Below are 15680 nucleotides of genomic sequence, written 5' to 3' on the forward strand. Positions count from 1 at the left end.
TATTTTTAGGTGATTATAGGCATAAAAAACCAATGTTACTTAAGTCTTTTTAAAATGCAAATATAATTAGTGAGGTAGTTGTATAATCTGTTTAATATTATCTATTAAAATGTGCATATGCATAGTATGTTTTAAAACATACCTTATTAGGAAGCTGCAGCCCATTAGTGGAATGATAATCTGAATGGTTATATGTTTATTAATATTTTATAACTGATGTTTGTCTTTAGTAGCATAGTAATAATTCATTTTAAATATAATTCAGTAGGGAGCTTTGACATAAAGTGGAACTTAATGTTGTTTTATGCAAACTTCTCTGAAATGAGCCTTTGAATAACCAGATTTGAAATGATGTGTATTTTCAGTCCACGTTTTGGGAAAATACATGTCATAGAACAGCTTAGAAGTTGGAAACAGAAGTGAAATATTCCCAGGTGTTGTTACTCTTGCCATTTCTCCCAACGCATTGCTGAAGTCAGAGTGTGTTACTGTGAGGAAGATACGGAAAATTAAGAGCTGTTTTTACGGTCGCATTCCCCATTTTTAATTTGGGGGCTTGCATTTCACAAAGCCAAGCAAAGCCCACCTTTACTGACGACGTTGCTGGAGCGATGTGGGTAGACCTTTGGTAAGGGTACCCCGTGCCCCTGCAGGCTGGCCGTGCTGTGGAGGGCTGGCCAGCTGGTCACGCAGGCCTGAGCCGAAGCTGAAGCATGCCGGGAGTCGTGTTTTTTAGCAGGCATGCTGGGACTGGGAGTTTTTCCGCTTTACTTCCTGTCTGCCATGGCCTCCTATTTCGAGGTAGGATCCATCTGGCGCCAATGCGTGCAGACGGTGAGTGCCAAAGCTCCTCGGTGGGGACCGAGAGTGGATCCCCCCGTGTCCCACACAGCCGCTCTCCGCTGCTGCTGCGTGACCTCTGCCTGCTCCTGCCTGCTGCTGCCTTCCGCGTCCACCCGTAACCCCTGGAATGGGGGAGGGCTGCCGGGGGACTTGGTGCACGGCTTTTGGGGGGTTTGCTCTGGGTGAGAGGCAGAGGTGTATGAAAAGTGGCCTCGGCAGCACGGCCTTGAGCTGTTCCTCTTACAGCATGCTTTGAAATACGTACTCCTTCCGTGTACCTACATATTCTTACATGCCTGAATTAATTTGCATGAGGTTAATGGTGTCTTAGAAATGATTTTTAAAACCTCGTAAAAGTGGTCACAGCATTAATAACTCTTTCTTGTCTGGAATTTTTTTTTTTTTTGTTATGTAAGTAACATAACTATGTTATATTGTAATAAGACAATTACAGTTGTCACTTTTGCTTACTGGTTTTGATTTGCGAATGTGCACAGGGTAATTTTGTCACATAAAGAAGTTACTAAAATCTGGTGTACTATAGTACAAATCTGTTATTATTTGAGTACATTGCTTCTTAACTACGCCAGTAAAAAAAGATTAATATAATTAATATTTTCTATGAAGATTTTACATTTTTATAATTAATATTTTATATTATAAATTAATTTATAATAAATATTAATAGTAAATATATTGAATTTATTAATTAATTAAGCAAGATGTAAAATTAATATTTTAAAAATGAGTTAATGATGGTTAGCACTTGACCAAACCCCCATCCCTGGAAGTGTTCAAGGCCAGGCTGGATGGGACTTTGAGCAGCCTGGTCTAGTGGGAGATGTCCCTGCCCATGGCAGGGGGGTTGGATCTAGATGATCTTTAGGGTTTCTTCCAGCTCAAACCACTCTATGATTCTGTGGTGGGCCATGCAGGCCTGGAGCAATTCCAGTACCATCAGCAGAATTAGGTCTTTTGGAATTGAGTCTACACGTGCCCGTGAGCAACTAAGCCCAGGATTGTAAATGATGAGCCTGATTTGTGCCTTTTGCTGTGTTGCTGGTGAAGGGACCATGATCCCTCTACTACAGCCAGCTTTAGTCACTAGAAGAAGCCATGAGGGGTATTGTTGGCTTTCTGTAAATTACAGCAGTCCTGAAGATGCCACTGAGGGTTCAGTAGCACCTGCTGGCTGGGAATCTGTGGAAGGTGCAGAAGTACAATAAAGGTGCCTCCCTCCTTCTGTAGGCAGTAAAACAGGCATCCTGGCAAGCAAGACGCAGTACTTCTGGTTTTACTGCATATTGCTTATTAGTCATTGTGGACAAATGGATGAAAGTAAATAGGGGAGGATAATGGGTGAGTTGAGTAGTCAGAATGTCATAGTAATTTGTTAATAAAATGCCTGAAGATGCACAGAAGGTCTTGTCACTGATGAGTAAAAAATAATTGTGTCAGAAAACTGAAGTGTATGTTTCAAGGAGATCCTGCTGCAAAAGTTTCATACTCTCATTTTCTTGGAATCCACTTTTGTAAAAATCAGTAGACAGATGGGATTGTGGCACTGGCAGAGATATTAAGGAGTGCTTCTTTATTTGTCAGACCTTTTCTGTGTGAGTAGTCCTAGAATAAGAATGATTTCACTTTAGTCCTCTTGGTAGACCCTTGCACTCCAATATACATTTTTAGTATTCTTAGTATTCTTACATAGTAAGAATTCATAGTGTAGTTTGCAGTGTTGGTGTTATAAAATGAAGAGGGAAAAGATCTTTCCTAGAGCAACAGTGATGCTAAAGGGAGCCTTTGTCCTGCAAAGCTGTAGGCCAAGTGTCTCAGAAAAATACAGGGGTTGCATTTCAGAGTACTTACTTTTTTGGACAGAAAATATTTATAACACTTATATGTAAATATATCATGGGAAGGAGTACATGGGACATAAAGTGCTGTGCTTATGTCTTACATAGTACATATATGCATGAGTAATTTATTGCAAGTGTGTTGTAGTCCTGTTGACTAATCTGCTGCAAGGTCAGTTCGATGTTCCTAATGTCCTCCTGCCAAAGTTATATCTTGTTATGGTAGTGGGTATAACTTTGCACATTAGTTCTGCACATTTCATACATTCTCTATGTATAATTCTGCGCCTCTTCTCTGAGCAATATTTTTTTCACTGGTAAGGCATGAAATAGTTGGATTTTTCCAATGAGACATATGGAAAAATAAAGCTGTTGTCTGAAAAGCCACATCTACAGTAGCTTTTTCACAGCATAAATAAACTGAGGAGGAGGGGAAGAGACCTTTTCCAGCCCTCAGTCAGTGTAATGGTGCTGATAAGTGTTCCTGTTTTAAACCAGGACTTTTATCCTGGTTTTGTCCATGACAGTTGCATTTGTGTTGGTGTAATCAAGAATAGGATTTGGCCTGATGCAGTTCTTGTGCTTGTTCGGTTGTGGTTTTTTTTTAATAGAACGTGCTCTTTTACTAGAGAATAACAGTGGTCCATGTACTGTCTACTTTTAATTTCAGGTGGTGGAAAAGTAAAAAACAAAAATGAAGCCTTTCCATAGCATCTGTCTTTTTAAGAGCCTGCTTGCCAGTTGCTACTGTCATGGTCAACTTCACAGCTGTCTTCTCCCTCCTCTTGCAAAGAAGATAACTTATGTGGTGGGACTGCACAAGTGTGGATTTTGGAGGCCAAAATCTTTGTTGGACACGTCTAGATTCACTCTGTCTTTTAACAGTCGGCATAGGAAAAAACATCAGGATTCTCGAGCATTGTGGAAGCATGAGGCTGTGCAGAAGTATCTGGAGACTCTAAGCAAAGAATACCAGCAGGTTAGTCGTCTGTTAAATGCTGACTCAATAAATGACTTTGAGCAAAGAACCCTGCGGAAAAGATGTGCCGATCTGTCCCCCATTGCAGCTGCATTTCAAGAAATCAAAGAGGCTGAAAGGGAAGGTCAGGAGTTAGAAGCTATGTGCAGAGGTAAGGAGCAGACGTCTACTTACTTGTTTCAAAACAGTAGCTTTGCTTGCGATAAACTTCGTTGCCCAGGCTTTAAAGAAAGCTTTTAAGTAAGTTAAGCCAGCCCTGGAACACTCTGGTCCTGCCTGTTCCTGAGAGCCTGCATGCTGCTAGGGCTTTGTGCATCCGACCAAATCCTTTCATTTTTCATCTCACCTCACTTCAGTTTGAGGTCTTCATATAGTCAGCTTGGGAGAGTAGGGATCGTCTGGAATTTCAGGGCTATCCGTCTAGCAGAAATAGTTTGAAAATGTTTGTTTTAAGAACCAAGAGCAGTGTGAGCTGAAGGAGAAAATTTAGTGAGCCTAATACATTTGATAGATGCAGACTTCACATGTGTTATTTAAAACGGGATTCCATCTAGCCAGGTCATTGATACTTATTGAGTAAATTACATGAATTTTCATTATGACATGCATTGTCAGATTCCAATTTAAATGGCAAAAGCTAATATTTCTTTGAAAATATTTGAGTAGTCCTTCAAGGAATAAAAAATGATGGTTGCCTAAGAAGCTGTTGCTTTTCAATTTTTCATTACTCTGCTACAATAGAAGTTGGGGTAAAAAAGAATTAAAAATTGTCACTGTTTTTTATACCGTTCAGGAATAAGAAAGTACGCAGGGAGTAAAAGAGTTTACAACACCAGTAATGGTGCAACATTTTGACAAAAAAACATTGTTAAAAGTGTGAGGAGGTGCACAAAGTAGGAAAGAAAAAATGTCATCCATTCTGCTACATGGTATTAAACCATGAGAGGAGGTATTAAGCCAAGAGAGGGGAATGCTGGCCTGGAGAGAATGGGGTTTACATTAAAGAACTGAAGCAAGGGAAAAACAAAGGACAGGAGAAAAGCGTAGTCAGCAGTGTAAATGGAGAAGTATGAAAGTTCATGGTGTTTTTCAGAGAGAATGAAGGGTTATTGATAAAACAATAAATGCCATGTTGAAATAAAGCTGGTAAAATGTTTAGAAAGGTAGAAAACATTTGTGTTCTTTAGTTTTAGAAATAAATAGATGTTTGTGCTTTTGAAAAAAACAGTGGTTATTGAAAATGTTTTAATCCCCACCCCTCTCAAGTTCCCTGCATTGGAGAAAGAGGAAAAAGAGTGAAGGTGAGAAGGGACAAAAATTTAAAACTGAAAAAGAAATGTTCTTGGAAGAATTAGAAAGTATTAAGAAAACACTGGAAAATTCATACTTCAACTTAAGAAGGCTATTTTTGGATCAAGTAAACATAATGAAGAATTTTTCTAATTCCATAAATTATGATGTGGATGAATGGAGTGAGTTCTAGTTGAAAGAAGGGAAATGAAAAGAATGAAGGAAAATTACAGCCAAGAATTTAATTAAATGGAGCCAAATTATTCTACCTGTACTGTTTATCGTGTGGCCAATTTAAAACACAGGTGTTCCCTTCGTTTGACTGCTCTTTGCGTTCCGTTTAGCTCCCTAACTTATCCTCTTCTCTGTAGTTCCTCACAATTGCTTTAGGATTTTATATTCGCAACACTCAGTGAAGGAGAAAAATTTTATTTCCTGGTTTGCCACTGGTGATGTGAATCACAGGGTAGATTAAGTGAATTCTTAAAGGTCAAGTTTGCAGGGAGGTAGGGATAGGATGCCAATCCTTTGAACCTCAAGCTCGTTGGTCACCACCAGACCATTCTTTCATCTCTGCTGACAGTAGTTAATTTGATACTGTTTATGTAACTAATCAATAATGATGCTTTTTGGACCAGCTAGAAGCGTTTGATTCAGTACGAGCTTTGAGTTGGAGTCATGACATACGGGTCGGGAAATTTATACAGTTCTTGCCTTATGTACAGGGGATGCTAGTTTCAAGTGTTGATCTGACATCTTTTATTTAAGGAAAAAAAGACCCAGAGCATAAATGCAGAACTGTGATATGGAAGAGCTGCTGCTGTCCTTGCCCAGTGTACAAAGCTGGTTCAACATCCCAGCCCATTTAGTTCTTAAAACTCTCTGATGGGGCCACCAGTAAATGTCTGTGTGTCTGTGTGTTAGCTGCTGTGAATGGGAACCAGGCTCCAGATGCCCAGAGATGTGTAGCCCACGATCCTTGCGCCTGCCTTTGAGATACCTGATTTCTGCCGCAGAATCCAGAGCTCAGGCAACTGGTAATGCCAGGCCAGGAGATGCATTCAGCTGCTAAGTGACTGGTTTTATGCTGTGTCTGAGGCAAACCTATGGTTTCCAAGCTGGCCAGAAGGCATAGGGCTTTCTCCTTCTCTTTGTTTCTTTCTTCCTTTACTTGCACTCCCAGCTGTTCATTTGTGCTGGTGATTGTTCGGTTGTAAATTAAATCTAGTTCAGCTTGGCATGGTAAAATACATGCATTTATTTAACCAGACCTGCTTTTTTTCTTTTGGTGAGTTGAATTGGCTTACGTTCTGGTGAGCTGAGTGACAGAGCCACTCCTCAGCTGGTGGGAAGAAAGATAAAAAGGAGAGGATAGTCCCTATTTTGGTAGTGGCAGGTTTTCTTTAACTATTGTAAACTGGAACCTCCATAGCAGAAGAGGGTTGGAGCTTCTCCTAGCTTTACCTGAGAATGTTTCCTTGTCTGGTAGTAAGCTTTAAAATGTGCAAAGGGGCAGGCTAATCACAGAATCATCAAATAATTCAGTTTGAAGGGAACCTCCGAAGGTCATTTGGTCTGATGTCCTACTTAAAGCAGGACCAGTTAGAGCAGGTTGTCCAGGGCCTTGTCCAGTTGAGTTTGGAATATATCCAAGGACAGGGACCCTACAACGTCTCTGAGCCCCTGTTCAGATGTCTGACCATCCTGAGGGTGAAAATAGTTATCCCAATATCTAATCAGAACTTCCCATATTCCAGTTTATGTCTCCTTTTATCATGACATACAGAGTCTGTCTCCATCTTTTCGTCTTTCTCTTAGGTAGTTGTACACAACAATAAAACCTTTCCTCCCTCTGATTTTCTTAAGGGGGAACAAACACAATTTTCTCAGCCTCTTCTCATACATCCTTTGCTCCATCAGCCCTTGGTCATCTTGGTGATTCTCAACTAGACTCACTCCAGTATTTCTATGCCTTTCTTGTACTGGGGAGCTCAAAACTGGACACGGTACTCCAGATTGTAGTCTCATGTGCTGAAGAGAGGGGAAGGGAATCTCCTTAAGCAAAGCAAAGAGTCAAAGTGAGGTCTCCCACATCCTGATGACTTGCATCCATAACTCCCACGTCTCGGTGATCTCTTGAGTAGCAGGAGGCAGAAGGTTAGAAACCTCATTATTATCATCATACCATTATTTGTAGTGCTCACCTTAATGAGTTGCCTAAGAATTGTGGAATATATGGGTGTATCTGGGCAAGCCTAGAAACAAAAAATTTTGCTTCATGAAAAAATTGTAATACGGGAAACTGAGGCACTTCTTGTCTGCAGGCATGTTTTTTGGCATATTTTGTTAAATCAGTTTCTGGGTTTACCCCTGGACTGTCAATCTGTGTAACATAACCATCACTATAACTGAGATTGAGTAACTGTCCCGTGGGATTGGCATCTATTTAATGCAGACTTTGAGCCCTAAGGTAGAGATTGAGAGGTAAGATATCCGCTACTCCTTCAGCATGCGTGAAAAATCTGATCATTTAGTTAGCAGTATGCATCCTGGTTTGGGCTGCTCTTCTTTGATATTTCATACCGGCAAAATGCAACTGCAAGCTTTTATGTGCTGCAGTGCATGCCTTTGATCAGCTGTATTTCAGTTTGCTCTAAGCTAGGTGACATGGGCTAACATCTGTTCCTGTTGAATTTAGAGCTAGACAGCAGAGATGAGAAACAACTTCTAGAGCTTGCCTTAGAAGAGAAGGAAACCCTGGATAAAAAAATCAACATGTTGTGCAGAAAGGTGAGCCTGAGGTAAAATTATATGGCTTTGTAAATAAAGTTGTCAGAAAAACATTCCTTTGTGATCTTACCAATAGCTTCTGACACTTGCATTAAATGAAATAGAAGTCCAGCCTCTCTATTCTCCCTGAGAAGAAGTGGCAACATTAATTACTAGTAAGCTTCTTGCTGACGACTGTGTCTTAGAAGCTTATTATTTTAGTCATTTTTCGTTGCTTGCTTGTCTGTCTGCAGATGCTGAAGGGAATTAAAAAAGTGGCAAGTCTGTGCTATTGAGACCTGACATGACATCCTAGTAACTGTTTGTGGCAGCAGAGCATGCATTCTTGAAAGATTTCTGATTGGAACTTGCAGTCTTTCATTTTCTCTTCAGCGGACAGCACTCCATGGGTGGGGAAATTAATTATAAGCAGAGAAGCTGAAACGATTCAGTGGAGAGCTCAATATTTGGTCTCATTTCTATGTTCAGATTGAGATAATATGAAATGGGACTTTCTGAAAAATAAGATTAATGTAAAGCTTGGCTGGGTTATAGCTAATAACTTTGTGTTCATAGGTAGTTGGGGCTGGAGTGGATGACCTGGTACCTGACTTTGCGGGATCAAATTTTCAGCTAGCTTTATTGTGGATGCACCAGCATATCCCATTTCCACTCTGACTGCACTGAGTTGTAATGGCTATTGCAACTAGTTGCAACTAGTAGGACTAGTTTTCAGTCCTCCTTACCAGTTTGCCGAAAGAAATCAGTGGTTGTGTGTGGTCAAGCTGTGGCAATTGTGAAGGCCAGCCGTAAATTTGATTAAGAGGAGATACAGAGTCATGAAGGAGATAATGACATTCTGTGTTGTTTTGGTTTTTTTTTTTTTCCTTTTCAGCTTTTCCAGCTTCTAGTGCCAAAGGAAAAATATGATAGAAGTCATGTCATATTGGAAGTGACAGCTGGCAGAACAACTGGAGGTCAGCAAAGTTCCTACAGTAAAGGTTGCTTAAAACCTCCATCCAACTTTATTAAACCTCTTATGGGTTATTCTTAATGCCTTTTTTTGTACTTTAATGGTATAAAGTAATACTTTCTAAAGAAGAGCGTCAATCTGTCTAATGATTGTGGTTAGAGTTGCGGCTAAATCTAAAAACCAGTGGCTGCCATTTTGTGAATTGCTTTTTATGTTGTAGTGCCTTTATATTTTTAGGAGACATCTGCCAACAGTTCACTAAAGAAATGTTTGAGATGTACCAGAACTATGCAGACTATAAAAGCTGGACCTTTGACATTGTGAATTATACGCCGGCTGAGATAGGTACAGTACTTCAGACATTCCACCAAGACAATGAAATTAAAAGCTGTGTTTCTGTGCTATATTTGTCACACATTATTTGTCTCTCTAGGTGGGTTGCATCACGCCGCTGCTCATATTTCAGGAGATGATGTCTACAGGCATCTGAAATATGAAGGAGGGACTCATCGAGTCCAGCGAATCCCTGAGACGGGCCTGTCATCAAGAATGCAGCGTATTCACACTGGGACAATGTCAGTTATTGTCCTCCCTCAACCAGAGGAGGTAAAATAACTGTTAATCAGGGTGACGAGGTGGTGTATCCCCGCTCACTCATTTAGGCATTGGAATAGGTGTTTAAAATGATGTTACTGTTTTGAGATTTTATTGATCCCCAAGTGCTTTGTGCAAGTTTCAGCAAGTGAACCACAAGTTCTCTGACTCTGAAAGGCAATAGTCCTTGGCTTTGTACCTTATGTGTTCAAATGGATCATCAGAAGCAGCTTTGCAGAGATTTGCTATTGCCTGAAATGACATGTAAATCAATAATTGCTTCAATGAGTATTCCAGTCCCAACACTCACGAAGCTGACTGCTATGAGTAAGCCAATTTTAAATTACATCATGTAGTAAGATGGGGAATATATCCAAGAAAATATTCAGTGTTGCATAGTAATGTGATTCTGCAGGTCTTTTTTTTTGGTTTGTTTTTGTTTCGTTCAAATTATTGGTGTCCTTCTCCGTTAAACCAAGGACTTTGAATTTGAGTGAGTGAGTGTGTTGGCTAGTCTTTGTGAGATCCCGGTGATACCGGCAGTTCTCACTTAAACCAGCAATTTACACACAAAATAAACAAAACCAGATCCTGTAGGCTTTCCCTGCACATTCTCCTGCTTCCTTGTAATGCTTTCCTTGCAACATTGATCAGATCTGAATGTTCCTTTCCTATCCACTGAGCTCAAACTATGTTCCAGGTCATCATGGACTCATGTTTCCAATGTTGGATCAGGATACACCCAGTTTTTCCTCAGTTATATGTTTTTAAGCAGTCTTGCAAGAATAATTCTGGCTTGACTCATGGACGAGATCCTTGCACAAGATCCTTAGTAGTTTTTTGTTATTTGCTTATTTCTTAGTCTCCCTGCCAAAGCTAGTGGTTTTACACAAAGTTGTTGATTTTGTTTTGTTTCACACACACACACACACACACATACATTGTTTTGTGAAGCACCTGGAGAAAGAGTTTGAAAAAATAAGTTAGATATTTAAAGCATCACTCGCTTTGCAGAGATATTTGACATTGCATTTTTTTAAAGTATAATAATTATAGCTGTTACTTAGGAACAGTTGTAAAAGAGCAGGTTTTTGAGGAGTGATTTTTTTTTTCAACGTTGAAAAGACATTCAAAATATTTTTAGAATAAGTAGAAAGTAGTAATTTTCTTTGATTCTAGGTTGATGTTAAAGTGGATCCCAAAGACTTGCGTATAGATACATTCAGGGCCAAAGGAGCAGGAGGGCAACATGTTAATAAAACCGATAGTGCTGTGAGAATTGTACACCTTCCCACAGGTAAGTCTGGCTGTATTTCGAAATTCTAATGAGCCTAAATCTGCATCCTGAAGAGAAAACTTGTCATCCTGCAAGTTGGCTCTTAGAGTGAGTTTGCAAGGTTGGACCTTATAGCAAAACGATGAAGTAGCACCTTCTTGTTCTGCCCCTCTTACAGCAAGGCAACGTGTGAGAAAGGGGTCATGTACCAGTTGCGCAGTGGTCAGCATGTTGCTATTATGCCAGTTTTATCTTCAGAGGGAGTATTTAATGAATAGACTGTCTTTGAAGGATGAAAGAACAAATGGAGGGTGACAGGGATGGGATGGAAGATGTAAATAATTCGTGCTGTGTGCTCTGTACCTTCAGAAATAATGGCCATTGGCAATCCAGGGTGCACTTTGCCTGGCTGCAACCTGTGTAGTTACGTGGCTGAGAAAAAAGAAGAGTTGAAGATTTTCACTCAGTACTAGATAATGCTATCATATGTTGAATAGGAAGGAAAATGTACGTGAATGGGAAGGTAGTTTATATACTGGACCACTCTGTCTTTCTCAGGATTTTTTTTTTATTGAAATTCTGCTGTCTGTCCATATTGCCCAGGGAGGCTGTGGATGCCCCATCCCTGGAAGTGTTCAAGGCCAGGCTGGATGGGGCTTTGAGCCGACTGGTGTAGTCAGAGGTGTCCCTGCCCATGGCAGGGGGGTTGGAACTAGGTGATCTATAAGGTCCCTTCCAACCCGAACCATTCTATGACTCTCTGAAATTCCGGTAGTGACCTGAAAACAGCTGTTTCCTATATGCCTTTTTATTTCAGAAATCAAATGAGAAGTAAAAATAAATACTATTTTTTTAAAGACCTTTATTTTACTTTATTTCATTATTCATAATTAAGTTCAAGACTCTCCAGTATTGTTTAGACACCTTGCTCTGCTAGAATATTGAGTTTTCTGGTCTCTAAGAGCTTGTCTAGGCTAAGACTTTAAAAACTTGTGTGACACTGTTTTAAACATGCTTCTGTAGACCGTGCAAATTACATTTTTAACATGTGATAGCTAATTGGAGTGAATCCATTTTCTGGAGGGAATGTCAGAAACTCATTTGCTTCATGAAATTTTAAAATATCCCTGACTTTTCTGTAGCACTGAACAAAGCCGCTGATGCAGCTGAGAAGAATTTAAAAACATACTGATGTTTCTGGCCAGCGTGTTAAAATGACTTTTTATCCTACGGCTGAAAGGCCCTACAAACCAGCACTCTAGAAGGCTTCATTTGCCTAATGTGTTAGAATTAATTTAGCTTGTTTGTTCTTTGCTATAATGGGCTTTTGATCTGAGCTCTCTTGAATCCCTCTGTAAAGGACTAGCGGTTGAGTGCCAGCAGGAGCGATCACAGCTTTTGAACAAGGAAATAGCTCTGCGGACACTGAGAGCTAAGCTGTACCAGCAGGTCATTGAAAAACAACTAAGTCAAGAGCAGAGTGCCAGAAAACTGCAGGTGAGAACACGTGATTGCTGAAATTTGGAGAGGGTGCTCTGTTGTAGATTTATTTCTGGTCTTTTTGAGTGACAGTGACAGAGCAAATGAGTGTGTGTGTCTGACCAGGTGTGCTTGCAGAGGGGAGTCCAGTATATTAAGATGATAAGTCTGCTTTGAAATGGTAAATCCGTTTTTTACTTATCCCAGTTCAATGCTAGGGTAGACTTTGCAGACAATGAAGAAGAAACATCACCTGTAGCTGGAAAGAAAAGAGTCAAAAGACTGTAGCTGGAGTTATCCAAAAGGCAGCGCTCATCATCATGTATTGAATCCCCCCGACTAAGGCCAGAGTTACACAGTTAGAGCAGCAGTTAAAGAGTTACTCTCCATGAAAACTAGGATCAGAAGTTCTCAGAGTTGTATTTTAACCTGTTTCTAAAACAAAGTATTCGATAAGATCATACAGAGCTTTTGAAAGAAACAAGAATATAAACAATCCTGCCACTTCGCAGTTGGGTAACAGTTTATTTGCTATGGGTTTAGGTAACATATTATGGAAGAAGCAACTTCCCTGAGGGAGTTACCTCAAGTTATGCTGCAAAGTGTGCTTTTCTTTCTCTTTTCCCATTCTTCGAGTATTTTCCCATCTGTGGTGCAAACTTCAACAGTGATCAACAGGAATAAAAATACTTTAGAATTACAGAATTATTCAGTACTCCAGAATTTCCTTCTTAGCTATTTAATCACTAATTTCAGGTTGCATTTAAATGTATTGTTCCTGCAGATTATTAACTCAGCCATTGTAAGCAGTGAGCCGTTTGTCTTTTGTTATTATCTTGAGAATCTTCAAAGCTGCATAAAGTACTTAGATGTAGTACGTTTATATGAATACTACAGAAACCCAGGCAAAAGTAAATTACCTTTTCTTTCAGAATATATTCGATAAATTCCCTGTTTTGCAATATACATGTGAGTACAGGTGAAATTTTCAAAAAAGCCCATTGAAGTAGACACCTGTTTGTCTAAGCAATTTTTAGCATTTAATTCTCCACTTTAATAAAGCGTTTAACCCCACAACAACGCTACATTTGGATTTCTGCTTTAAAACTTTTAGAATTGCTTGCAGTCTTGCACTTTACCACTAGAGGACTACTCTTCGTAGTCTCAATTTAATCCTCTTCAGTGCTAATTTCTGGCAGCCAAACGTTAGTGGAACTGCTTTGCCACAACGTTGACTGTGCTGCTTCTGTTGTTACTGGTGCCTACTCTCCTTAGCTTTTGTGGGAGCTACAACCCTCCAAAAAAGAAAAACACACTTAAATTTTTGAACTAAGGACATGTATAGACATATCTCTTGCCTTGCATGGCTTTTGAGAGTTATGTAGTTCTTCCAGCTACAGAGCTGGAATAAAAGTATACTGGAGGATGTAAAATCTTGGTCTATGATGCAAAATATCAAACAATACAGTTTAGTAATGCCATGATATTTTACAAAAGCTGTCAGTGACCACTAGGTTTGTAGGTGAAACAGGCTGATCTATTAAAGTTTATTCTGTTTTAGAGTAGTAGTTGATTTTTTTATTTTTTTTTTTTAACCAAAATGTAGTAGAATTTGTTTTTTGCTGTTTCGCTACAGTTGGGAACAAGAGCCCAGTCAGAGAGAATTCGTACTTATAACTTCACCCAGGACAGAGTCACTGACCACAGGATCTCGTATGATGCACGCAATATCAAGGTAACGGTTTCTTATGAGAGTTTTAAAACTTACGACGCTTATGTATACCATATGAAGAAAAGTTAAACCTTGTGAAAATGATTTAATATATATGAGGAAATCAAAGTTCTAGTTGTGCTCTGACAGAACATCGTAGATTTAGAAAATTTAAACTTCCTTTCCTGCCTTGTTGTAGGGTAGTGCTAAAGGTGACTGGCACAGGATGTAACTCGCTGTTCTACTTCTCTGCCTATTTTTCTCCTACTATATAAGTGAAAAATGATCCCGCATGTAGTCCTCAGTGAACTCTGAGAGTCCCTTGGCCAAACTGGGCAAGTGTTATTTGAGGTTCTTGAAGCTTAGTACATCCAAAAGAAAAACCTGATGCAAAGGACTTTTTTTATTTTTTGCCTCAAGCCAATCTTTCCTCCTCCTTCTAACAACGGAGTGAAGAAAGAGAAAAACTTTTCTCTATGTTTGCCTCACAAGCCACAGTTAAAAAAGCCTGAAACCAAATGCTTTCATTTTAAGATTGCCTGATGTCTTATTTCTGAGTAAATCTTTATTTAAGGCTTGAATCTTATTTATTGGGTTCTTTTACAGGGAAAAAAGTACCTAGTAATGCATTTTTCTGTATTAAATTTATGAAAATGTTTTTAATTTGAGGACAAAATTTAGGGTGACCCTTCAATATTTTGGCTTAGGTATCCAGTTTACTGAAAGTGCTGTTGCATAAGAAGCAACACTTTTTGAACTGTACCCACAGCTGTCCTGGGTAACTACAGAGAACACAGGGCATGTGGAATATTTCATGGAGTGGGGAATAGCTACACAAATACAACGGTGGAGGAGAATGGGAAGAATTTCCATCACTATATAAAAATAACTTTTGTTAGTCAAGCTTTTCAGTGTTGGGAACTTGTTACTTTTCTTGAGTGAAACTGAAACGGTCAACTGCCGAAGAAAAACTAGTTAAGCTTTGCTTGGAAAGCGAACTAGTTCTTGGCACGAACAACAGTATTTGAATTAGGTTCTTCAGTCCTGGATTGTTCTTGCTGGGAGATTTTCATGTAAACCCTTGCGTTCCATGAAAGCATGGCAGGAGGGCACTGATCGCTCCTCCTGTTGCTGCCAGAGGCACCGTGCTTTTCACAGGCAGGCAGCAGAAGTCCTGGGGGCTGCACATCTCACTGTGTCGGTGTCACACAGGGAGCCGCGGGCACCAGCAGGTGGATGCGCTAAGATAAGACTCCAGGCAAAGTGCATTCCAGGAGCTCCTCATTTGAGTCGTCAGCGTTGCAGAATAATACTGATGTATGCAGTCAGTCATGCTTTTGTCTGTTATTTTTTTTTTTTCCGTAGGAAATTCTAAGCGGGAAAGAAGCACTGGATAAGCTGATCAACAGACTACTGGAGTTTGCAGAGATAGAGGCTGTCACCGAATATCTAGAAAATCTGCAGGCTTTAGAAGGAGGAGGCTGCTGAAGACCTTAGGTAGAGTTAAAGCAGAAATGTTGTGTTCAGTAGCAAAATAAAACGAATGCATTTGTTAGATGATAAATGGATTAAAATCCATGCCTCTCTTTTTCACTGTGTGATACTACTCTTTTTTATATATATATATTTTGGTGCAAATGGGTTGAATTTATTACAGCAGCCCTAGCAGAAAAGAACAACCTTGGAGTACTGTGTGCACGTACCTTCTGTCTTGACAGCGTGGCTTTGCTAAGCTATTCCTTCTCTTGACCATATTCAGCTGTAAAGATACAGAATCGTGGTCATGGAGCAGAATAAATACAACGTATAGTGCACGTTTTGTTTTGGGGGTGGGAGATGTTCCCCTGCAGGTGACAGAACCTAAGCTCCCCCAGTATAGTCTAGAATATGGCCTCATGAATAATACGTAT

The 15680-nt window shown here is 39.8% G+C and overlaps 1 protein-coding gene across 1 annotated transcript; it reads left to right on the forward strand.

Moving 5' to 3' along the window:
- The first annotated feature begins 503 nt into the window (after positions 1-503).
- Positions 504-15360, forward strand: MTRF1 (mitochondrial translation release factor 1). Its single transcript, XM_063335056.1, is given in 11 exon segments — positions 504-834; positions 3370-3386; positions 3388-3829; positions 7667-7758; positions 8633-8714; positions 8948-9055; positions 9144-9316; positions 10484-10601; positions 11941-12077; positions 13696-13794; positions 15136-15360. Coding segments are annotated over 11 exon segments (1512 nt in total). The 5' UTR covers positions 504-713; the 3' UTR covers positions 15259-15360.
- Positions 15361-15680: the final 320 nt, after the last annotated feature.

This window comes from Chroicocephalus ridibundus, chromosome 1 (assembly GCF_963924245.1).
Source record: "Chroicocephalus ridibundus chromosome 1, bChrRid1.1, whole genome shotgun sequence".
Taxonomy (NCBI): Eukaryota; Metazoa; Chordata; class Aves; order Charadriiformes; family Laridae; genus Chroicocephalus; species Chroicocephalus ridibundus.